The sequence below is a fragment of the Dipteris shenzhenensis genome, chromosome 1 (assembly GCF_047967505.1).
Source record: "Dipteris shenzhenensis isolate YYH24624 ecotype China chromosome 1, Dip_SZ_1.0, whole genome shotgun sequence".
Lineage (NCBI taxonomy): Eukaryota > Viridiplantae > Streptophyta > Polypodiopsida > Gleicheniales > Dipteridaceae > Dipteris > Dipteris shenzhenensis.
This window is the reverse complement of record NC_141596.1, coordinates 61,470,995-61,496,272: the sequence shown is the minus strand read 5'-3', so window position 1 is coordinate 61,496,272 and position 25,278 is coordinate 61,470,995. Positions and strand designations below refer to the sequence as shown.

At 45.1% G+C, this 25,278-nt stretch overlaps 1 protein-coding gene across 1 annotated transcript in view; it reads right to left on the bottom strand.

Moving 5' to 3' along the window:
• The window catches only part of LOC147906155 (uncharacterized), a 118,712-nt gene that overhangs the window by 51,168 nt on the left and 42,266 nt on the right, over nucleotides 1-25,278 (bottom strand). The window contains exons 4-5 of the mRNA XM_087376700.1: nucleotides 11,427-11,515; nucleotides 6,393-6,496 (exon numbers count right to left, since the gene is read on the bottom strand). Coding sequence (XP_087232826.1) covers nucleotides 6,393-6,496; nucleotides 11,427-11,515 — 193 coding nt within the window. The remainder of the gene's footprint in view (nucleotides 1-6,392; nucleotides 6,497-11,426; nucleotides 11,516-25,278) is intronic.

Sequence of the window (25,278 nt, the reverse complement as noted above, 5' to 3'; positions counted from 1 at the left end):
GTTCTTCAGTTGTGTCTGAGTATCATCTATTTTTTATCGCTCCACTGCAAACCCTATCGTTTCTCTATACCTTCCCCGTAAGGGGGGCCTCTGAGAAGATCCATCGATGTGAAGGAAGTGCCCTGCTCCCGGAGGTGTTCGATGCTATTTTGGGGAATCAGATTACACTCATGATGGATGAGTGGATGGGGCCACATGGACGGGAGAGTCCAGGATCGGGATCCTGAACGTGTATGCCCCAGCGTGCAGACAGCAACGTCGGGCCTTTTGGAGGAGGCTGTCAGAGTGTCTTCCGGATGTAGACTCCTGGATTGTTGGAGGTGACTTCAACAACCTGGAGTCAGAGACGGCACCGTTGAGGGCTGGGCTACGTGGGTGGCCGATGCGATTCAGCAGAGGAGTAGTGAGGAGCTGCAGGCTCAAGCCCTTCAACGGAGGAGTACCCTTCAGGAGCGAGAGCGGGCTTTCAGGAGAGACCTCGCCTCCATTGAGAGGCTCAGGGAGCAAGACTCAGTGGCTTAGTGACAGATTCGAGAGCGCGCTCGTCTCGAGCTCCAGGACACAGAGGTGTGGCGGGCTCAGTTCTCCTATCATTCCTCCCGGGCCCGATGGGTGCAGCAGGGGGACAGGATGACGAAACAGTTCTTTCAGACCACTGGGTCTTGATCGGCAGGCACACAGCTACAGCCCCAGAATGTGAAGAGGTTGTCCAGGATGCTACACTCCTGGACAAACCCAGTCTGTGTGTCATGGATGATGTCGGTAAGATGGGGCCGTAACCGCAAACTCAAGACCTTGGCGAGGATCTTGTATGCAGTATCAAGCAAAGTGATCGGCCTCCACTATCGGATGTCTGACCTATCTCCCCCTTTCAGGATCAAACAAATCCACCCCTTGCTCAAAGACTGAGGGAGAAGGCCTGTGTCAAATATCTCATGCAAGCTAGACGAAAAGGGATGGAGATAATCTCCCAGAAGTTTCGGAAGAAGGCCGGAGTCATTGGGTCGGGAGAGCCTTGAGGGCTTCCCAGAGCTCCTCATATGTGAAAGGCTCCTCAAGTCTGTTGCAAGGTGGGTATTGACATTACAGCAGAGCAGCAGATTGCCCCGGTCCTTGAGAGTGTTTGACGCAAGCTTCTCTATTGGAGCTCGGCCAAACTCTCCTTAGCAGGTCGCGCCTTAGTGGCAAACCAAGTCCTTCTTGCCACGGCCTGGTATATCGCCTCCTGCTGGTGCTTTCACAGAGGTTGCATTGGGCAACTTCGACGGTTGGTACGGAACTTCCTTTGGGCAGGTTCAGATGGCACGAGGAACACTGGGGCCCGAGTAGCTTGGCAGATAGTGATCATGCCGCATGCAGTGGGAGGACCATTTCTCCACCCCTATGGAGGCAAACGAAAATCTCCAAACAAGGTGTGTCGGAGGTCCCACTGCACTGATCAAACTCCCCTTTCGGGGCTAAAGGACTATGAGCATTACCTCCAATGGTAGAGGATAAGAGTCCGGAACCTCCAAATAGTTCCAAGGTCCTAACCTCCAAAAGTCCCACGGTAAGGGATGCCCAGGCTGAAGGTTAGGGGCCGCTGACTGGGAAGACGAGCCTCGTCCCTCAAGATCCCTCCCTGAATGGGCCTACTGCTGTGATGAGGAGACAGAAGGGGGCATCGTCGTTCCCTTGTGGGGACACGGGGGATAGAGAGAGGGGGGCAAGTGGTGAGGGTGACTATAGGAGGGGGGGCTGAGGGGGGGGGAGAGGGCGGGGGGAACCCTGGAGGGGGAGGGGGAAGTGAAGATGAGGAGGGGGAGGGGTCTGGGGAGGAGGGAGGAGGGGGAGGAGGAGGAGGGATAAGGACGACATCAGGTCCCCTCTACTGATTTGGCTCGCCAGGGCTCTGGATTGGCTCCTCCGCAGTCTTCATCGAACTAGTAACGGCAACTTCCGCCATCACCGCGTCTGGAGCTCTTGGGGCTCGCTGTTGCTGCAAGGGTGGGTGCGGAGGCTGAACCTCCGAAGCTGGAGGATCGGTAGAGTGGGCGGTGGCCCCTGCCGCCGGAGGAGGTGGCTCCTACTGATCCTCCTTCGAGGCCTCTCGGTCAACCCTGTCCCTCTCTTTGCTGGCCCTCTGCCTGCAGCGTTTGCGGGCTTGCTTACTTTGTTTCTTTTTCTTTTTAACATGTGTCCAGTCCCCTGCTAAGGGGGTAACCCATGGGGTTTGAGATTGCCTGAGAGGGTGCTGAACTCGGGCCTGTGCTAACTTTGCCTACTCTGCGGAGGAGGGGGGGGAGGTGCACAGGGGAGGCCATGGGGGCAATCTCTGGCGAGGTGACCCATCTGTCTGCACCGAAGACACTGGCCTGGTAACCCGGAGATCTCCATCCTCTCGCGAAGTGTGCCCCCTTCTAGGGTCTCGAGAAGGATAAACTCTGGGAGGGACTCTGGGCTTGCCACCACCAGTCTGATCTTAGGGACTCCATCATCTGCTAGAATGGAGGCGGCCTTCTTTGGCGGAGACTCAAGCACTGTGCCAAATGTCTGACCAATGGAAGGGAGAATGGCTCGATACTCCTTGGGGAGCCCTGGGCGGAGTGTAACCAAAAACCGTGGAACATGGTGTGTCGTATCCATGTCCTTGACTGTGAACCCATGATACCAAGGAAAGAGGTAGACAAGGTGCGGGCCAAGGAGTATGGGGCTCTGCTCCACAAGTGTCGAGGTGGTGTCGGGGGAGCTCAATTGGATGAGGAAAGCACCTCGTCCATAGATGGTGACCTCCTGGATGTGCTCTCCCTCTAATGCCAAGCTCCCTTGGATCCACTATCGCACCTATCTCTGTGTAGGCGTGAGGCCCACAATTCTGCCCACAAGCGCCTTGTCCTGGAGGGACTGAATTGCTTGCTGAACCTGTTGCTTGTTAGCTGGGGAAAGAAGAACCTTAACGGCTGTGGGATTCGAGGGTGCTGCCATAGAGCCCCTCTGGCCAGACCAAGGGTCACCACCAAGGTTCTTCTTTCGCCTTAGCAAGCACAAGTGCTCTCGCTGTAGGGAGGAAGAAAAAAAGAGGGTGCCGAATAGAAGCGTCAGAGGGGGAGGCGGCGGCAAGGCAGGGGGCAACGATAGAAGTGAAAAAAGGAGGGTGGGAGGCGGAGGAGGAAGGAGGGCGAGAAGGTGAGGAGGGGGAAAAAGAGGGAATGAGAGGGCAAGGGAGTGGAGAGGAGGCAAGAGAGGGGGGGGCCAACGGGGGAGAGGAGGAGGACGCCGGGGCGAAAGAGGAGGAGGTGGCAGGGGGGACGAAGGTGGAGGAAAGGAGGCAGAGATGGAGGTGGAGGGAGCGGGCGGGGCTGGCGGAGATGGAGGCGAAGGAGGAGGAGGAGATGGAGGTGGCGGAAGCGGGCGGGGCTGGCGGGAGCGCAGCAAGCAGAGGGGGGCAGCAGAGGCGGAAGCGGACAGGGCGGGCGGGGCAAGGAGGCGGGAGCTGAAGGGGCGGCGGAAGCAGGAGAGGTGGGAGCAGCAGACGGGGGGACGGAGAGGGCAAGGGCGCGCAGAGGGGGAGCAGAGGGAGGCGGACGAGGCAGCCAGGGGGAGGCGCGGCGGCTCACTAGGAGCTCACGGGGAGCTTCGAGATGATGTTCTCTCTCATTAATATAAAAATCACTCCTTTCTTTTGGATTTCTATTCATGGAGGGCTGGCAGTGAATCAGTGGAGGTCCAAGTTTGGGACTCCCTCTCCTAGTCCGTGCTGCTCTTCAGTACAGGAGTCTATTCAGCATTGCCTCTTGGATTGCAGGAAGACTAGGGTTGTTAGAAGGGGTTTAGGGGACTTTGGGTTGCTTTGCCCCCTGCTTTTTCATTAGTGTTTTGCCTCTCTCTTACACGGCCCTAGGCATTCTATAAGAGGCACGGCTCTTCTTGGTCTTTCTCAGTTTGACGTCCCTTAGTTGAGCCATGCTCTCTATATGATGTTACCTTCTCTCCATTTAGAGCTGGAAATGCTTCAGTGGGCACTTCGTGGGAGATCATAGTGACCATTTCAGTCTAGCATATCTAGAGATACAGATGCACAGAGGCACTAGATGAATTCCAGGTCCAGCACTGTTAGGAAATGGAGTCAAGATGAGAGATTTTTATATGTTTTAGCCTAGTGTGTCCTATGGATGCCACGTGTCATATTGGGAGATATCCCATATGCACTTTGGTACTCTATGTCTAGTGTAAGCAGATAAACACTTATGAGATTATTACAATTGTTTTTGGGAAAATACCCAGGGTAGAGTACCCATGACTCATGGAGAGATTTTAAAAACAAAATCATCATCCGCCATCATCCGCATCTACCTCTTGAGGAAGAGATAGATGTCGGATTTCAGTAGTAGAGCATGCGTTGGTGCCAAGACATTTTCTTCTTTTTCTTCTTCATTAGTGACAGCTGCAACCAAGTTAGCATGCTCCTTGGATTGTTGCTTGGCAAGCTTTTGAAAACAACGATCCTCTGTATGGCCAAGCTTCTTACTATACGTACACTTGAGAGGCTTGAATTCGTTTTTGCCCTTAGAAAACAATGCCACTTCCTCATGGTCATCCTTATGTCTTTTATCATGATCAATGAGCATCGTAACCATCTCATCAAATTTCATATCCCGTGAGACATGAACTGTTGGAATAATGTTAATAATTTCATATCCCGTGAGTCACGATATTTAGGAATATCCTCAATGCTGGAAAGGAGGACAGCAACCTGATCATCTTCCCCAACGGGGGGCTTCAACGCAGCAGGTTAAGTGGTGAGAGATTCTATATGATTCAAATGTGCATTGAGAGAATCTTCATGCTTCATTTGAAGCTTAAAGTATGCATGTCTAAGAAATACTTTGGAGTTGATAATTGTGTTACCAAACAGGTGTTCTAACTTTTCTCACAATTCTTGTGCAATGTAATCAAAATCTAAATGATCAATAACTTTATCAGACAAACTCAAAGCGATAATAGCAAGAGCTTTGTCATTGGGATTTTCCCATTGTAGGATTTTCTTCTCATCTGTTAAAGGCTTTTTGTCCTTTCCACATGTGCAGCAAATTTACTGCAAACACACAATGAACCTCACATACAGTAAACCCTAGCTCAGGAGGTGAGCAGAACACAAGCCAAGGCTCAGTCCCATCCTACGTGGCACATTGACACAATGTGCCCAACCAGAATGCATCAACCACATTCCATAGATTCAATACCTGAAACCAATCAGCTGCCCTAGAGAAAGAAAGAAATATTATTAAGCTCTATGAAAGACCAAAGGTCTATGACATGGTGAGTGGGTGGGATGGTGAGTGCATGCTTGTGTGACACGTGGCAAGGCCATAAGAAATAAACCAGTGTATTGGTGCCTTCTGGCAATGATCCCCTTCATCCATGATGTATGTATGTGAGGGCTTGCCACATCATGTGGGCCCTTAAAAACCTCTAACCCTTGTCTATAACATAACATTATGGATGTCCACACATACAACCTAAGGTCTATCTACCATGCTTTTTCATTCTTAACCCAAAACTACCCCAATGGTAATTTAGTGAACCAATGCCATACGTCATCACTTTTTCCAACAATGGGGTCACCTTATATTGGGATGACGCCTTTGTCGAGATGGAGAGGAAAGAAGAGAGAACACAGACGTGTTCTAGTATAGATAGGATAGAGCATGTGAGTCTCATGTATGTCTCACGTGGGGAGAAGGGGACCATAGGGATGTTTTGTGGCTAAGAGAGCAATGGTAGGGGAGGGGTTGAGAAATGGACGAATAATGGAACAAGGGTGACAATAATCTTGCCTCAAAAGATCCACCAGGAGTCTTCAAGATTGGGTTTCGTCTACTCTCTCATCTATAACTAGCTCCATTGTTTTGGTCTGGTGACTACTTCATCTTCTTTCTGCCTGAGACCACAACGATCAAATCATAAAGATATGACAGTCTCCACGGGTCCAACCGAGTGTTGTCACTTTATAAACATTTCCAATGTTTCAAAAATAAATTTCACTGATCGAATTTATTTTGTTAAAGCACTAGAGGATTAAAACTTAGCAAGATGCCATGCTGAAACAATCTGAGCCCATATGACTTTAAACATGCAAAATTGAAAATCTAAGCAAGCAGCCATGTAACCTTCGAAATCATTACCATTTGATGAGTGTACAAAGACCTCCACTCACATTTTCATGAGAGTGATCTATGAGATCTCACCCAAATGGTTTTATTTTCCTGCTTGAGTGATTCTATGTTCATTTGCTTGCCTTTTCTAATATTTTGTTCACATTAAACAATAAACGAGAAAAAAGGCATAACCTTGAGACATTTGCATCTACTACCTATGCTAGATTCAAGATGAGAATAGCAAGTAGTACTTACAGTGACAATGAGAAAATAGAATGATTCCCAATATGTAAGAGGATTGGTTACACTAGCCACATTCCAACTCTCCAGCCATTGCAGGATACCAGCAGCTAAAAAGACTGCAGACAAAATTCTTTCGTCAATAAGTTGTATGGATACGGGCTTTATCAATCCTATCATCTTGATCTTATTGTTGTCGATAGTGAGAAATTATAAACAACATAGTGTGTTATTCATATAAAAAATGGGGTGGCCAATTAAGTTCATTTTGCGATGGATGATTATGTAAACCTTGCTTCTGTACTGCTTTCATTAACTCACACCATTTCCCATTTTGATCTAAATTATTTTTGGTGGTTCACTTATGTTATTTTTATTTTTTCAGGGAGGTATACCATATGACAAAACTAAACTGTAACTAGTCTTTTATGTCAATCACGAGAGATTGTACTAGAGCATATAGTGGCTTAAATTTAGTTTACTCTACTCCCCCCCCCCAAAAAAAAAAAAAAACCATTTCTGCTGTTAGCGTCCTCGCGCAAAATCCTCCTGCCTACAGCCTGCAACACCCCGCCCTCCCCCATCCCGAAACCCTCCCCCCTATAGCCTGAAAGAGCTCAAAATGCATCAGCCCATGAGGCTGCACAGAGGGTAAATGAGGAGACTTTTTTGTTAACAGGTAAAATTCATGCACATATTCCAAAGCAAAGGAGGTATAGGTTTGTGCAGGCTTGTCAACCGTATTGTATGATTGGTGACATGATGTATATGAGAGGAGTTGATTTGATTCTCAGAAGGATTCCATGGCATGAAGAGGTTCAACACATGCTGGAGGCTAATCATGAAGGTGTTGTGGTGGACACTTTGCCTTCAAGATAATGCTCATAAAGATTTTCACTGAGGGATATATTTGGCCTTCTTTGCAAAGGGATATTCATTGATGCAGGTCTTGCTTCCAATGTCAGCAAATGGGTAAGAGAATTTTACATCCTTAAATAAAGAATGTGATGATTGCTTTTAATATTTTTAAGAAGTGAGGAATTGATGCTATCGGTCCAATGCCTATGTCTTCAAGAGGCAATTGCTACCTACTCACTGCTGTGGATTACTTATCCCGTTGGGCTGAAGCAAGAGCGGTGTGGGCTGTAAATGCTAAGTCTGTTTGTAAGTTTGTATATGAGGACATCTGCTGCCGCTATGGAATGCCTTTGGAGTTGGTGTCTGACAGAGGGCCTGGCTTTAGGAGTGAACTCATGGACTTGTTTTGTGACAAATTAAAAATTAAGCACATGTATGCCACTCCTCACTATCCTCAATGCAATGCAATGAATGAGCATTTCAATGGTGAGGTCTCAAATATTATAGGCAAAATGATGAGGTTGCATGGGAAGAGTTGGGATCTTGCTTTGCCTGGTGCTCTATGGGCTTATAGGATTGCTGCGAAGGAAGGCACTCAATTCTCCCCTTTTCATTTGGTATTTGGGAAAGAGGCTTTGATGCCTCCCTATAGGGCCAAGGTAATGTGATCCCCAATCATATCCCAAAATGCAATAAAGAAAGAGGAGTGATAGGCTGCCACTACGACACTGAATTTCCGCAGCCTCCCTTTCAAATGAGATGAATGAGACCCTCCTAAGTGAGCTAGGCATCTCATCTGAGTCCTAAATGCCCTATAGGGCCAAGGTAATGTGATCCCCAATCATATCCCAAAATGCAATAAAGAAAGAGGAGAAAGTCCATCTGAACCTGGGCACTTGCCCTTGTGAAGGGCCAAGAATGCAATCCTGAACTCTGTGTTGGTGAAGGGTGCATCTAGTGAGACTCGCATATCTGGTTTCACCAACACAGGAATGCTCTAGCAAATAGCATATCTGGTGTCATCTCTAGCCTATGTGTTAGGATCTGGTGAGAGGAGAGAGGCATAAAAGTCTAGCTATTCACAAGATGGCATCTAGATCTGTCTGCTAAATCCCGTCTAAGCCAATAAGTTGCGAGACACTCCCTCTCCTATGTCTGGGGCTAAGAGTAGAGAAGAAGTGTTTATTGACTCTACCTCCCATCTAAGTCTAGAATGGCTCACGAGCATGAAAGGCATACTCTGCTCTCTGATCAAGCAATATCTGTTGTTGAGCCTTTGCTGTAGCAAGGCGCTCCTAACTCCAAGCATCTGTAGGCCATTTGTGCTCCTCTCTGCAGGGCTGCCAACTGCTGACGAATGCCAATCTCATGTCTGAGAATCTCCAGTCTGCGAGACAGAATGATAAAAGTCATTAATACCAATCAGGACTGCAGCCATAAGTGAAGGAGACAGCACTCCACCCACCATATGTGGCACCCAAATCTGCAAAACTACCTCTGTGAGGTCCTCTTGTGCATAAAAGGCATCTGAAATCCTGATACTGGCAGAAAATCCTCTCAAATGAGGCTCGAAAATCATCAACATCACAGGAAAGTGATCTAAAGAAGAAACTCTAGTGGCAATGCATACTAACCCACCTCTGTCCAAAGCCCAATCATCAACATAAAATCTATCAATCCATGTATGTAAAGGCATCTACGGTCTCCTGTTCAACCACAAAAATAGGAGATTAAGATTGAGTGTGGAAGTCATCATCAAACCACGCATCTTTGCCACTGCTGAAATGAAATAAGAAGACATCCCATGATACTCTCTTTGAGGAGTGAATGCCTCCCTCTCTACCCCCTTTCTTATCTGAAGGCAACTCAACCATGTTAGGTTACCTCTAATAACCATGTTAGGTCACCTCTAATAACCCATGTTAGGTCACCTCTAATAACCCATGAATATGCAACGGGGGCCCAAACAAGCAGCTCCTTCCACATAAGGACACGGTCCCCTCTATTGTTGGGGGCGTAATGGTTGAGAAAGCCAACTTTACGTCCCCAATCATGAAAATAATCCACTGAGCTCACCCCATGTCGAATAACCAAGGGGAAAAACCATTGCAAAAATGAAATGCATGTACCTCCCCTAGTGCCCAAGGCAGGTGACCAAAAGATGTGACATAAAAGAAGCTTGCCTAACTTAGCACAATCTATGGCATCCAATTTCTGCTCTTGAACGAAAAGAATATCAATGGGGCCCCCGGTAACACCTGGATGAAGCTGATTACGAATCAACTGCCTACGATGATGATGTGGCACACTGCCAAGGCCCTGTGTGTTCCAACTAACAAGCCTCATCGATGCGAGGAAGTTGCATGGAACACCTTACCCAACCTGGTTGCTGAAACAAACCTCTCTTGGGTAGAATCCCTCCCGCCAAGGGGAGGAAAATCCATGGGAGAAAGAACCCCTACACCCTGTTGATAGGGATTCCCAGGACAACATTCCCAAAAGTGGCCTAATATCAGCCATATCTGCCAGTACAAAGGAGTGCCTATGAATCAAGCCTAGAAGAGGAGTACAAAGAATCCTCGCAGTCAAGAAGGTGAAGGAGAGGCAACCCTCTTGCCTCTATCGATAGAGGTAGACCAAAGAGAAAAAGAGGCAGGGGGCTGCATCAAAGAAGGGCCAGGAATCTGAAAATCAAAGTGAGCATCATCATTGGTCCTATCCAAAAGTGGATCTGAGGTATCTTTGGTAGGGAGTGAGGCACTGCATGGCCCCTTCTGAACTGCATCTAGTGGAGCAAGGGTAGGGACATCTGTAGCCACGACTAAAATATAAATATCACCTACTCGAATTTGTGGAGGTCGAGGGAATGGGAGGTCTCCTCCTGTAAGGAAGGTGGAGGAAGGTGAAGAAGACATGCCAGGAAGGGGGGTATCTCTGTGACCAAACCAAAAGTGGCTCCAATGGTAGCCGATGGTACCCCCGAGGGAGGCCACGAAACTTGATGAAGGGAGAAGTAATCTGATTGTCCTCCACAACACTGTCGAAACCCAAGGTGAAGGGCGAGAGAAAGATCCTCTTAGCACCTAGCGCCAACAATGGGTTAGTCTGAAGCACTGTAGTCGCAGACTCAGGAGTGTCAAAGACCACCTAGAAGAAATCTCATCCCACCCTACTCCCTTTGTCTTATGTTGTATGTCTGTTATGCTTGGATGGGCCTTTGGGTGAACAAGCAAGTAGCTTTGCCATGTGGTAAAACCAGCCCTGATTTTCAAAGTCCTCCATGGCTATATTACAATGAAGCGCTGCTCAGCTTGGCCACTTCTAGAGGAAGTGTGTCTTGTCAACATGCGTTTAGTTGATCATAATCGTGATTCCTTCCCTTGCTCTTTCAGATTCAACTTACGTCCATCTGGCTTCATCTCAGCGACTTAAATCCTCTTTAAGTGGATTAGTTGTGGGCCATCAAGCATTCCCTTACTCAACTCCATGCCACCTTACACTTGGCCACCAAGCATCTGCCTCCATGCTGCCTGTCCCCTGGTCGAGTCACCCTTAAACAACCATCCTTTCTGAATTTAAGAACAGAGTAATCGTATTTGATAGCACAAGTTTGGGCAAGATGGAAGTGTGCATTGCTGAAAACGTTTGCAAACTTTACCTAAAGAAGAAATAATAACTAGAAGTAGGTTACTTCTTGTTGTGGGGCATCATTTGGGTCTAAGCCTGTAAATGAAAGACTAGCTGGTTTGAAATTGTGTGAAATATCTTGTAGCATACACAGATTTGTGGTGAGATTGTAAAATACCGTTGGATGGAATCCAATGTCTAACCCTGACTGACTGTAAGCTCCTATTTGAGATTATGAAGAATGGAAGGCTTAGTATTTTGTGCAACTATACCCAAAATTTCAAGAAGCCTGCGAAGTCTTTGGCTGGCGCTAGTCTTTGACTAAGACTAGTATATTGAGAAATCATATGGAAATAAGTTACTAGCATATTTTAAATTGAGTAAAATAGAGCTTCAACTTGAACAATGTTTAATGATTTAGCATTCCACAAAAATATTTGTGCAGTACACAAAAATGCTTTACCTTGAATGATTCCCTATTAAGAAATACAGACCAGCGCTCAAGATCATCAAAATCAAGGGGAGCACTAACTCAGATTAGAACTAGAAGTCCGAGTTATTCACCAGCTCCAACAGTCGCAACTACTAGGAGGATAATTTGTTGAGTAGCTGTACTTCCAACGATGCCAATTTCTCCTAAACAAGAGAATATCCTGTAAATACCATAATTGCACTGGTCTATCTCAGCGAAATTTGAAAAGTAGCTTCCCTACATCTATGTAAATGTAGTTGTAAGTATTTGAACAGCTGCTCTAGTTTCATAAATACATAACAAATCATGATCCCTTCCGGAGGTGTTAAAAGAGGCCAAAGGACATTGGTGTGAGACGCGAAGAGGGCATAAGGGTGTCAAAAGATTTAATGCTGTGGATCATGTAGTACGAGTGCACTGTGCAAGGATGTGCAAGGTGTAGTAGGCTGTAATGTAGTGAAGGTGTAGTACGAGTACACTATGCAAGGTGTAGTACTGCACAGTGCACTGTGCAATTACGAGTTGCACTGTGCAAGTACGAGTGAACTGTGCAAGGATGTGCTGGTGTAGTAGGCTGTAATGCAGCGAAGCACATTGGATGAGTGCACAATGTAAGGTGCTGGTCATGTTAGGAAGATAAGTCCAGGAACACAAGGGGCAACAATCATCATGTGTGCGACAGTCGTGAACAACTACATATGCTAGGGAAATAGGTTGGCCAAAGTACACAAGTCACTGAGATGAACAGCAAAAGTCACAATAGGAAGATAAGTCCAGGAACACAAGGGGTAACAATCATCATGTGTGCGAAAGTGGTGAACAACTACATATGCTAGGGAAATAGGTTGGCCAAAGTACACAAGTCACTGTGATGAACAGCAAAGTCACAAGTCACAAGAGGTAGCCATGTCTGCCAAAGTACATAGGTCCATCCCCATAGTGGACACAAAGCTACAACAGGTGACCTCACAGCTCAAGCCTCTATCTCTCCTCATCCACTGTGCCTTGGCGCGTCCCTCTCCTCGCTAAGAATCTCCTCCCTTGGTCCTTATTGGTAGTCCTTCTATCTCCCTTAGCCATTGCATCACTCGGTCTCTTGATGGCTTCAACGACTTCCTGACTCGCCACCCTTTTCTAGTTGGTTCCATGTAAATACTCCAGGTGCACTCCTAATGCATCTGACTACTCCATGTGCAACTATCACAGTGGCCTTGTGTAGTGAGCTGGACCACCTAATCACGTCCTTTGTCTATTAATGCACCAGATTGCTCCATGTGTGCCGCTCCACATGAGATCACCTTGTGGTATGCTACTCCTTAGGTCAACATGTGGTCGACATATGGTCAGCATGTAGTCAACACATGGTCAACATCTCATCAACGCATGACGACATACGGTTGACATGTGGTCAACAAATGGTCGACAAGTGACTGCTTGAGAGTGTCTATGTATCTGCGGCAGTTTCCCCCGCCACTATCATTCACCGTCCCAGTGAATAGAAAATGGAGAGGAATAAAGTGGAAAAGGAAAAGAAAAATCAGAAGTCTTTCTCCGCACATCGTGAAAAACCCATCGGCCTTCCGAAGACTTTAATATTCTCTCTCTCTCTCTCTCTCTATATATATATATATATATATATATAGGGAGCTCAAGAAGGTGTGATGAGTAGATTATTGAGAGCAGAGTTGCTTGCAATCTATCTCCACCTTGTGGATGATGCAATGATTTCATGCCCACTTGTAACCATAAGCAATTGAAGGTGAAAAGTTTTTGAACCGAATCTTTTCTTGATGCTAGCTTGGGGGCATGTCCCAGTACTTCATGTATTTATGCCATCTAGAGTGAGGCATGTTCCCTCATCATGTTGTTTTGCATTCACCAGGAACAGTGAATGATTTAGTGTCAAGGGAAATTGTTGTTGGCCTTGTGTAAAATATAGTAGGAGAGGCTTAAAATGGAGATTGAGAAGGAGAATGCCATGTGGCATAGGAGTAGCTATCCCCCCCACCCGCTCCTCTTGCTCCGCCTCTTCCTTTTCCTCCCCCGCCTCTTCTTCTTCCCCTTTCTCCCTCCCCTCAAGCTCTCTCTAACCTCTCCTTAGTCCTCTCTCCTTCCTAGCAGCCCTCCCCTCTCTATCAGCCCTCCTCTCTCTGAAATCCCACTCTCTTTCTTCTAAACCTGTTGAAATATGAAGCCAAAGTGAGTAAAAAATGAGTGTTCTAGGTGTCTAGGGGGTGTTTTATAGTCTAGTGAGTCCTAGACATGCCACGTGCCATATTGGGAGTTATCCCATATACACTACGGCTTTCTAAATTCTAGTGTTACACTATATAGTGTTGTACTTGTCTTGAGTCTTTTCATATCAGTGAACATCAGGCTCTTTGGTATCATGTGAGTACTTGTCCATTGCTTTCATTTTCTTTCCATTATGCTTGTTATCTTTCCTTTCCATTCCTAGTGACTATGATCTTTCATGTGGTATCAGAGCCATGTTCCTAGCCCTACTCTCTCTTTCCCTTTCCCTTCCAAGAGGTTGAGGTGAGGGAGGCTAATGAAGCTACTCTACCTCCTCCTCCTTGGAAGGCTGCCCTCTTCTCTCCTTGAGCTCTCTTCTCCACGCCATGATCTGCCACCTCTCTTCTCCTTCCTTCAGCTACGTCTTTATGTGACCCGCGGACGATGTGACGCTTCTATCCGGATCTAGAAGCAGAATCACGGCTTTGTGTCTTCAGCAAAGTTGTAGAGGACCTTGAGTAGTACATATTTTGTTTTTTACATCACTGCAATCCGAGTTTTCTGTGAAAAGTTACAGCCCTTGCAAAAAGTGATGAAATTTGTTTCTGTGCGTGAATTTTGTTCTGGAGCTCAATGATTTGACAGCCCAAGCATGGACATGATACTTTGCATGGGATTAAATCTAAGTGCTGTTAAGCCCTTTGAAAAGTATCGTGGCCAACGGTTTCCATTTTAATGACTAGAATAACACTGGTACATTATTTTGAACCAAAAGAGGGGATGCATGGGCAAAAACATGGAAATATTTGCTCTTGATCATGAAAATGGGATCCAATGGAAATGATAATTTTCACGATCCTCAATCTAGGTGAATTTAAGTCCCTTTAAAAGTATATTGGCCATCGGGTCCCATTTGAATGACTAGAATACCACCGAGGCATTATTTTGAACAAGAAGAGGGGATGCACGGGTAAAAACATGGAAATGTTCATTCTTGACCATGCAAATGGGGTTTCATGGGCATGATACTTTGTATGGGCCTCAATCTATGTGATTTTAAGTCCCTTGAAAAGTATCATGGCCATTGGGCCCCATTTTCATGACTAGAATACCACCGAGGCATTATTTTGAACTAGAAGGGGGGATGTATGGGCAAAAACATGGAAATGTCCATTCTTGACCATGCAAATGGGATCCGATGTCCATGATACTTTACGCGGGCATCAATGTAGGTTATTTTAAGTCCCTTGCAAAGCATCATGTCCATGGGGTCCCATTTACATGACTAGAATACCTCTAGAATACCACCAGTGCATTATTTTGAACTAGAAGAGTGGATGCATGGGAAAAAACATGGAAATGTTCGGTTCTTGACCATGCAAATGGGATAATATGGACATGATACTTTTCATGGGAATCAATATAAGTGAGTTAAATTCCATTTCAAAGTAAGGTTTCCACCAAGTCCCATTTGCATGACTAGAATACCACCAGTGCATTATTTTGAACTAGAAGAGGGGATGCATGGGCGAAAACATGGAAATGTTTGTTCGTGACCATGCAAATGGGATCCGATGGACATGGTATTTTGTACAAGCCTCATTATAGGTGATATTAACTACCTTGAAAAGTATTGTGACCATCAGGTTCCATTTGTATGACTAGAATACCACTGAGGCATTATTTCAAACTAGAAGAGGTGATGTATGGGCAAAAACATGGAAATGTTCAATCTTGACCATGCAAATGGGATCCGATGGCTGATCTCTCTGATTAGTGCATTGACTCGAGTTTGATGTAGACCATTCTACATCAACAAGTGACTTCTTCAACATTGCTTATTCGATCGGTGCCTGAGGTTCTTCGCATTGATTGACTTCCCGATTGGTCGTGGTACCTGAGGCTTCTACTTCGACATTGGTGACTCTCCTTCCAGCATTTTGAGAGTCACCATGTAAGTGCTCCATCTAGCTACCCCATGGACTTCACCAACACATCTTTTTGGGCATTTCTGCCTAGTGCTTCTTCAACATCGTCATCGTCTTGCAGGGATGTGCACACGTGTGCAGTGGCTACTTGGACGACATCTCTTATCATATAGAGATCTATTTTTTATTACTACAACTTGATGTATTTTGGGGTCCTCTATCCTGGGTAGTCTCCCTAAAATGATATGTATTGAGTGTTTGATTTTCATTGAGTCTAAAGGTCCTCTGCCTTGGATAGTCCTCCTAAAAAGATGTATTGGTTTTCCTATCTTGGTGTGTGGCTTCCTAACATGTCTTGTGATGAAGCCAAGGGGGGATGTACTGTGGGAGCCATATGTATTGGCTTTGATAGGTTTAGAGGGGGATGTATTGTGGGAGCCATGTATTGGCTTTGATAGGTCTATTTGTTTATCAGGCCTGGCCGAGTTCCAGGATGTTGGTGTATTCCTAGACCTATGAGCTAGTCATGTAGCCATGCTATAACGTGAGCCTCTGAGCATGTTGAATCTCAAGCCATGAGAGTGCTTGGATCAACCTCTGAACACACTCAGACTTTGGTCTCTGAGTTACATAGGGTGCACAGTTTGATGACCGTCATTGTCATGTTCTGTTCTTAGTTCCATTCCAATAGTCTCCCACCTTGCCTTCATGGGGGGGTGTTGGAATATGAAGCCAAAGTGAGTCAAAAATGAGTGTTCTAGGTGTCTAGGGGGTGTTTTATAGTCTAGTGAGTCCTAGACATGCCACGTGTCATCTTGGGAGTTATCCCATATACACTATGGCTTTCTAGAGTCTAGTGTTACACTATATAGTGTTGTACTTGTCTTGAGTCTTTTCATATCAATCAACATCAAGCTCTTTGGTATCATGTGAGTACTTGTCCATTGCTTTCAATTTCTTTCCATTTCATTTCCATTATGCTTGTTATCTTTCCTTTCCATTCCTAGTGTTAGCTTGCTTCTCTCCCTACCACTATGATCTTTCACCCCCTAGGCTGTCCTTTCTCAACCTTTTCTCAGCCCTTGTTGACGGATGGATATTCAAGGGTGTTTGAGTTGGCCTTCCACCTTTGATTGACAAATGGCCACCATTCAATCAATCCTCGACCACTTCCACCGGCCACAAGAACCAGTACTTTCTCAAGAGAGAGTTGTTGCAACTCAAAAAGAACGTGCAGTTTGAGTACTCCACTACTCTTTTTGCATGCATTCATGGATCCCATCCTTCCATTACAGGCTAGGGATCAGATGCTTGTAGCTATACCTTCAGATGTCGGTCCCTAACTGTTAGATGTCGGAGAGTCGTTATGGACTCAGATGGGAGAAAGAGTCAATCAACACTTCTTCTCTATCTTGGTCTGAGGCATAGTAGAGTAAGTCTTCCGCATCTTATTAACTCAGATGGGGTACTACAGTATGATCCTGATGCCATCTTGTGCATAGCTATAGATTTTTATGCTTTCCTACTTTCAGCAAAACTTGACACACCAGCGAGAGATGATGCTAGGTATGCTATATGGCAGTGTACTCCTGTATTGGTGAAACCAAATATGCAAGCTTCACTTGATGTACCCTTCATAAATATAGAGTCCAGGACTGCATTTCTTTCCTTTCATAAAGGCAAGTGCATGCTCAGATAGGCTTACACCCTCCTTTTTTATTGCTTTTTGGGGACCATCTTACCTCAGCCTTGCAAGGCGTTTGGGACTCTAGTTCTATGCCAGACTCACTTACAAGGGTCCCATTCATCTTATTCCAAAGGGGGGTTGCAAAAATTTGGTGTCACAATGGAGGCCAATCACTCTTTTGGGCACTTTCTACAAAATCTTGGTTAAAGCAATTAGTTTGTGTTTGCAGCCCATTCTTTCAGATTTAATTGATGACAAGAAGATGGGCTTTGTGCATAGCAGAAGCATCTTTAATTATATCTTCTTTTTTGGTAATCTTTTGATTGGCTATGCAGAGCGACCAGAGAATAGCCATTCTACTTTTGGACTTTGAAAAATCAGATGACAGGGTAGATTGAGATTTTCTAGAGGGCACCCTTCTACGCTTTGGATTTACAGATGCCTGGATTAGAGGGGTTTCCTCTTTGTACATATCAACCCATAGCTAGGTGCTCACTGGAGGGGTTAGAGAAGAGAGGTTTCATATTTCCAAATCAAGTCAAGGATGTCCTCTTGCTCCTTTCCTTTTTTTTTGTGGCTGAAGTTATGAGCATCTTTCTTAGATCTCAAGCTGATACTTTGGGACTCAGGTTTCCCTTAAGATGGGAGAAGGAGCTATTGGATAGTCAGTTGGCGGATGATATGGCTGTTTTTTTGGATGCCACTCCACAAACGCTCATTTCTTTCAGGGAAGTTTTGGATTTATTTTGTACAATAGCTGGTTCACATATTAATTGGAATAAATCCAATGGCTTTTGGACCAGTGACGAGGACTCTCTGGATTGGGGGGATGATTTTGGTTTCACTTGGATTCAGAGGGGTTGTTGTGATCAGATACCTGGGATGCCAAGTCGGTATGGGTATCTCTTCATCATATGGACTTGATGACACAGAGGATGTTACAGCTAGAGTTGCTTGGGAGACTCTCATTCTCCCCACTTTGGAAGGGGTTCTCAATATAATTGATCCAAATTTACAGTGTAGGGCCTTACTATACAAGATGGTTGTGAGGATTCACAACATACAGTCATGCACATTGTCTTCAGTAGGAGATTGGATGGATAGTACTAGATGGGTCATCCTATCTTAGATCTCCGGCCTCCCCTCTCATAGAAGCTATCCTAAAAGCATGGGCTAGCTTCAGGATTACTCTTCGGAGGATTCCACCTTCCTCTCGCGAAGAGATGATAGGCAGCCACTCATGTGGAACGACAAGATTTTGGATAAGCACAGGTTCGAATTTACTCCATGTAAAATTCCTTATTGGTCTCTTAAGATGAGTGATGCAATCCCTTGAATAGCACCAGCAAGAACAAACAAATCATGCTGTGGCTAAAAGGACCTGGTTGACCACAACTACTCTGGAGGCAAGATTAAGCTTGGTAGAGCCCCAAAAAAGAATCTGGTTGATCACAACTACTCTGGAGGCAAGATTAAGCTTGGCAGAATCCCAAAAAAGAAGCTTTGTCCTTATACTCTCCAACACCAAAGCAAATTGTTGTGTCATAGAGATGCCCAAGCCAACCTGGCATCCCAAGTATCTGATAGAAACACCTCTGAATCCAAGTGAATCCTTTACCACCTCACCGAACCAGAGTGTCCTGATCACTGATCCAAAAGCCGTTGGATTTATTCCAATTAATGCGTGCCCCGTACCACTGCAAAATAAATCCAATGTTGTCTTGAATAAAGTGAGTGTCTGTGCCGTGGCATCCAAAAAAACAGCAGTATCATCTGCCAACTCGATATCCACAAGCTCAACCTCCCGTCTGTAACAAGGAAGTCTCAGCCCACAAATATCAGCTTGAGATCTAATACAGATACTCATAATTTCAGCCACAAACAAGAAGAGAAAAGGGAGCAAGGGGATATCCTGGGCGGACTGATATCTCAAAACTCTCTCCCCTTACATACCAATAAGCACTTGACTGTGGGCTGATCTATATAAAGAGGAAAACCCTCAGATCCATTGTAAAGAAAAATGAAGAAGGGTGCCCTCCAGAAAGCCCCAACCTACTTTGTCATAAGCTTTCTCAAAGTCCACTAGTAGAATGGCCAGCCTCTGGCCACTATGCATGGCCCACTGTGAAGCCTCCTTGAATGAGAAGATATAACCAAAGATGCTTCTATCATGCACAAAACCAGTCTGCACGTCATGAATAAGGTCGGGAACTAAGGGCTGCAATCGCAGGCTTATTGCTTTGGCCAAAATTTTGTAACAGGTGCCTAGGAGTGTGATATGCCTCCATTGGGACACTAAATTTCTGCAACCTCCCTTTGGGATAAGATGAGTGAGACCCTCCATAAGTGATCCAAGCATCTCAACTAAGTCCTATACGCCCTACAGAGCTGAGGTAATGTGATCCCCAATCATATCCCAAAAAGCAACAAAGAATGAGGGAGAAATTCCATCTGAACTTAGGCACTTGCCCTTGTGAAGGGCCAAGAGGGAAATCCTAAACTTGACGTTGGTGAAGGGTGCATTAAGTGAGAATCGCATATCCGGTTTCACCAACACGGAAATACTCTGCCAAATAAAATGTCTAGCATCATCTCTAGTCTGAGTATCACAATCTACTGTGAGAAGGGAGGCATAATAATCTAAGCTATTCATAATACGACATCTCGATCTATCTTCAAAATCCCATCTAAGTCAATAAGCTACGAAATACTCTCTCTACTATGTCTTGGGCCAAGAGTAGAGAAGAAGTGTTTATTGACTCTACCTCCCATTTGAGTCCAGAATGACTCTCGGGGGCATGAAAGGCATACTCTACTCTCTGATCAAGCAATATCTACAGTTGAGTCCTTGCTGTTGCAAGGTGCTCTTGAATCCAGGCATATGTGGGCCTTTTCTACTCTTCCCTATGCAGGGCTGCCAACTGTTGGTGTGGCAAATACCAATCTCCCGTCTCCTAGTACTGGCGACCGCATGATAAAAGTCACTAACACCAGTCAAGGCTGCAGCCATAAGTCAAGGAGATGGCAGTCCACTCTGTATATGTGACATCCGTATCTGCAAAGCTGTCTCTGTAAGATCCTCCTCTGCATAAAAGGCATAGCAGAGCATCTCGTCAAGTGAGGCTTAGAAATCATCAGTACGACCGGAAAGTGGTTAGAAGTAGAGACACTAATGGCAATGCATGCTGACCCACCTTTTTCCAGAGCCCAACATCAACATAGAGACTGATTCTAAGTGTGAAGGGCATCATGACTCCAAGCACCTCTGCCACCGAAACGAAAATCCTAGGCTGCTCTTTCCAGAGAATGAATGCCACTCTCTCTACCTCCTTTTTTATCAGAAGGCAGCTCAACCATGTTGAACTCACCTCCAATAACCCATGCATCTGCAGTGGGGGCCCAAAAGAGCAACTCCTTCCACATAAGGATACGATTCCCTCTATTGTTGGAGGCGGAAAGGTTCAGAAAGCCAATTTTGCGTCCCCCAATCAAGAGAATGATCCATTGATCTCTAGAGGGAATGATCATTCCATGTCCAACAACCAAAGAAAAAAAAGGCCTCCGTATCCAACAACCAAGGAAAGAAACTCAAATGCAAGTACCTCCTCTAGTGCCCAAGTGAGGTGACCAAAGGGTACAACCCGAAAGAAGTTTGCCTAACTTGGCACAATCTCTAGCATCAAGTTTGTGCTCTTAAAGAAAAAGAATATGAATAGGGTAAGACATAACTAAGATATGGTGTTGTAGACATAAAGTCAACCCTATGGTTGACCAGTAGTACTTGGATACTATATATACCAAGTACTTGTATTGTTTCATTTGAACATTTCTATTGGAGCTTTCTTGTGTGTGCACTCTTGCTCACTTGTGTTCACAACCTGTCTCCACTTTGTTCCTACATTTGGTATCAGAGCGCTTCCATCTCTAGAGCACATTCTCGTGCTTGCTTTCAGACTCTCGCAAGCTTGGTGCTCCAGTGCGCATTCTTGGTTTTCACATTCAGCTCTCCAGCTTTCGTTTGAGGTAGCTCCAACATTCAGCTCCTCCTCTAGTTCAGTCCGGTGCCTCGTTTCGTCACCAAAAACTTGTTTTAGAGCAAGAAAAAAAAAGTCCAGCTGCTGTTTTTTGACCTTTTGAGATCCGATTTTGACGTTTTTCAAAATTTCCGAGCTGCCTACGTACAAACAAACCTCTCCCACACCATTTCAGGCCGAAAAAAAAAATATGTTTTTTTGTCCGTATAGTTGTCCGTACGTCCATATGACTCTGTTCGTACAGTTGCGCGACAGTTCTAGGAGTCCGTACGACTTGTTGGAAGGTGATTTCGAGTCCATACGACTTGTTAGAAGGCGATTCAAGCAGTTTTCGGCTGTTTTTCGACGTTTTTGCTCAGATCTGGACTCTTTTCAGCTCTAGCCTCTCCCGAGTGTGTTCTAGCAGCTCCAGGGATCTCCATACTTCTCCAGGCTCTTCCCTACACGTGTATTATGTTCAGAAGTACTACCAATAGCTTCATTCAACTCCAAGCAGCTCACTTCAACTCCTTTGTCTGACACATGGTTATCTGTGATGTTAGGTTCAAAGACTTGGACCCTAACTCTGGGCACCCCATCATAGTTGTTTGACTCTGTTGTTAAAGAGGGCATGCTGGGGAGGGGGGGATCTCTGTGACCAAACAAAGGCGGCTCCAATGGAAGGAAAGAGCAGATGGTTCCTTCCCTCAAGCCATGGCTTCTTATCCACTAGCCATGCATCACAGGTTTATTTGGGGAAAAATTGCTGAATTACTGCAGCCTTTTCTTCCCATCCCTCCTTTATCTAACAGGGACCGATTACATGATTGGCAGTTACGCCCGGTGGGCTCAAATTCTCGTCCTGTTCCTCTTCCTAACCTAACGGTCAGCACGACATACTCTCTCCTCCAGCCGTCACCATGGATTCACTTACATGCTAATTCTCTTTGGCATATGGCAAAATCGCTTGCTTGGTGGCGAAAGAATCTCCGCAATTTATGGAGAAGCAAATTGCCTCTCAAGCAAAAGCTTTTCCTATGGCGTTGTCTTACAGGAACCTTATCCGTGGGGGTCACTCTGGCTCAACGAAGGATTGCATCTGCTTCCTGTCTTCGATGCATGGCCCCTTCTGAAACGGTGTCTCATTTGTTTTGGATGTGTTCCAGCACTAAGACCTTCTTATGCAAAATTTCCATGTCGCTTCGCCTTCGTTTCCCTAACTCACCTTTTGGGAAACATTTTTGGCTTTTTGGCAGACTTCCTGCAACCCTGGTCCATTACTCCTTATTTTTGAACTGGGTCAGATATTGGGCTTTTTGGACTATCTGGCAGGATCACAACATGCGATATTTTGGGAATCCGTTCTTGCAATCTTATGAATATTTCAGATTCTCCCTACGGCAATCTATCTATGATGCTTGCTATCAAGGAGATCTTCCTCAGTCATGCCTGGAAATAGTTTTTCTTTGCTTTTGATTTCCTGTTGAGGCTCTCTGCTTTTTTGAGACCCTCATGTAAATTTTGCTGATAATATGATCATGGATTTACCAAAAAAAAAAAAAAAAAGTGTGTGTGGAAAAAAGGGCTGGTAAAGCTTCTTCCCAAAAAGCAGATTTGTGAATCATTGGCTGATTGGAGACCCATTACTCTTATGCCTGTCATTTATAAAATCATCACCAAAATGGTAGTTGATCGTATTAAAGGATACTTGCATGATGGTTTACATCCTACACAATATGGTTTTGTTCCTCGCAGGCTTATCACTGATAATATCGCAAATGCTTATGTTGGAATTGAGTATGCCAAATACATAGAGCAGGATGTTCTTTTACTGCAAGTTGATATTGCCAAGGCTTTTGATACTGTTCAATGGGACTTCATCTCTCAAACAATGCATGCTTTGGGATTTGGGCAGAAATTGCAGCATATCATATACTGGCTTTATAGTGACAGTCAAGCTGCTTGCATTCTTTCCGGGGATATCTCTGAAGCATGGACTCTTCGTTGTTCGGTGCGTCAAGGCTGTCCACTTAGTGCACTCCTATATGCTATAGCCACGCACCCCATGCTTCAGTATATGGATCATCTCGTAGCTACGGATAAGCTACATGGTTTGAAAATTCATGACAGTAAACCATTGCTTGCTCAAGCTTATGCAGATGATTCTTTTTTCACTCCCCGCAATATAGAGTAGGATCTTTCTGAGCTAATGCAAGCTCTCTCTTTATATGGTTTAGCTGCTGGGCTTCATGTAAATATTCAGAAATCAAAATTATTGCCTTTGCATTCCAAGGAATGGCACTCTCTTTTATGGCCTGGAGAAATCATCCCACCAACTCAATTGGTTCGTCATCTTGGCTATCCTTTGAGTTGGACACTTTCTCATCGTCAACAATCTGATTGGATTCTCGCAACTCTCAAGAAAAAGCTAGAACCCTGGAAATTGGCAACTTGGCCTCTGCATGTTCATCTTCGAATTGTGCAATCTATTCTGATGGCGTATATTCAATTCTACTTGCCTCGTATTATGTTCAGAAAGGCTGATCTTGCCTCTTTTATGTCTGAGGTTCTGGAAATCTTCTAGTGTTCTCACCATGGCAAAAAAAGCTTGCGTTTGCTTCAAGTACAACAACTTTGTTCTCCAAAGATGCATGGAGGTCTTAATATTCTCAATATCCATCTGCACATTCTTGCCCATAAGGGGAAACTCATGCTACAGTTTTTACAAGATTCTCAACCATGGGCTGCCATGATTCGTCATTTACTCTTGCATGTTGAATCTCCAGCTTTTAATCATTGGCAGCTTTCCCAGTGGGAGTTTCTTTTTGGTTCTGTGACAGGAAAAATCCCTGGTTGTCCTTTGGTTTCCCATTTGTTAATGGATTGGAAACATATCCTTTCCCACTTGGATTGGCATGGTAGTGATTCCTTGTAGGGCAACTCTTTCATAGCTGAAAGTTTACATTGGTCTAGAGTGTTCGCCCTTCCTTTGGCTTTGCAGGAGCCTCAATGTTCGTATTTTCTGAGTCTCAAGGGGATTCGTTTGGTTCAGGATGTTGTTGATGATGCTGGTTTTCCCCTTACTTTTCCTTTGGCCGCCACCAAATTTGGCCTTGGAATGCATTATCGTCCACTTTGGCATAAGATTACTTTGATGCTCCAACCTTTTCAACCGGTTCCTCCATTGCATCTACAGGATCGTCTTCAAGACTAGACACTTTCTTCTGTGGGCTTGTCATGCCGTCCTCTACAGTTTGCACATATTACTATCTCTATGTTCGGTTTCGGATTGTCCAATCTATTGTTTGGCTTATGTTCAGTTTTATTTGCCATTACTGCATTGGTCATCTCGAGATCTCTCTTCTTTTATGTCTCAGGCCATGGAGATATTTTGAAAAACTAAGCTCCATCAAAAAGCTTTGAGGCTATTCAAAATGGATCTACTTTGCTCTCCAAAGATGCATGGAGGATTGAATATCCTTAACATCAAATTTCATGTGTTGCTCATTGATCCATGGGAAGTAGTACTTAGCAAGTTTCAAGGTAAAATACCTGGCTGCCCTTTTTCTACTGCTTTGATTCACGATTGGAAGCAAGTGCTCTCTCGCATCAAATGGTCTACCCATCCTTCTTCTATAGCTTCATCCCTTCGACTGGAAATCCTTCATTGGAGTGCTGTTTTTGACTCCCCTCTTGCTGTACAACAACCAGTCAGGGATTACAATCTCATGAAGTTGGGCATTCGGTTCGTTGATGATGTGGTGGTACTCAGGGGCACATTCTCTCTTTTCCGACAGCTTGTCAACAATACAATCTTGGGATGCATCATAGACCCATATGGAAGCCATTACAGATCTCTTACTCCCTTTTGTTCCGATTCCTCCAGTGGCAGTAAGAGACAGGCTTCAAGATTGGCATCTTCGGTCTTCAAGTCCAGGATTATCCTCTCAACCTTTGCATTTACTGACTCCATACAGGCTTACAGATTGATATTACCTCCTCCATGGATTGCTCATCATGCAAATTCTCTTTGGCATTTGAATAAGTCTTTATCTTGGTGGAAAGTGACCTTGAAGTTAAT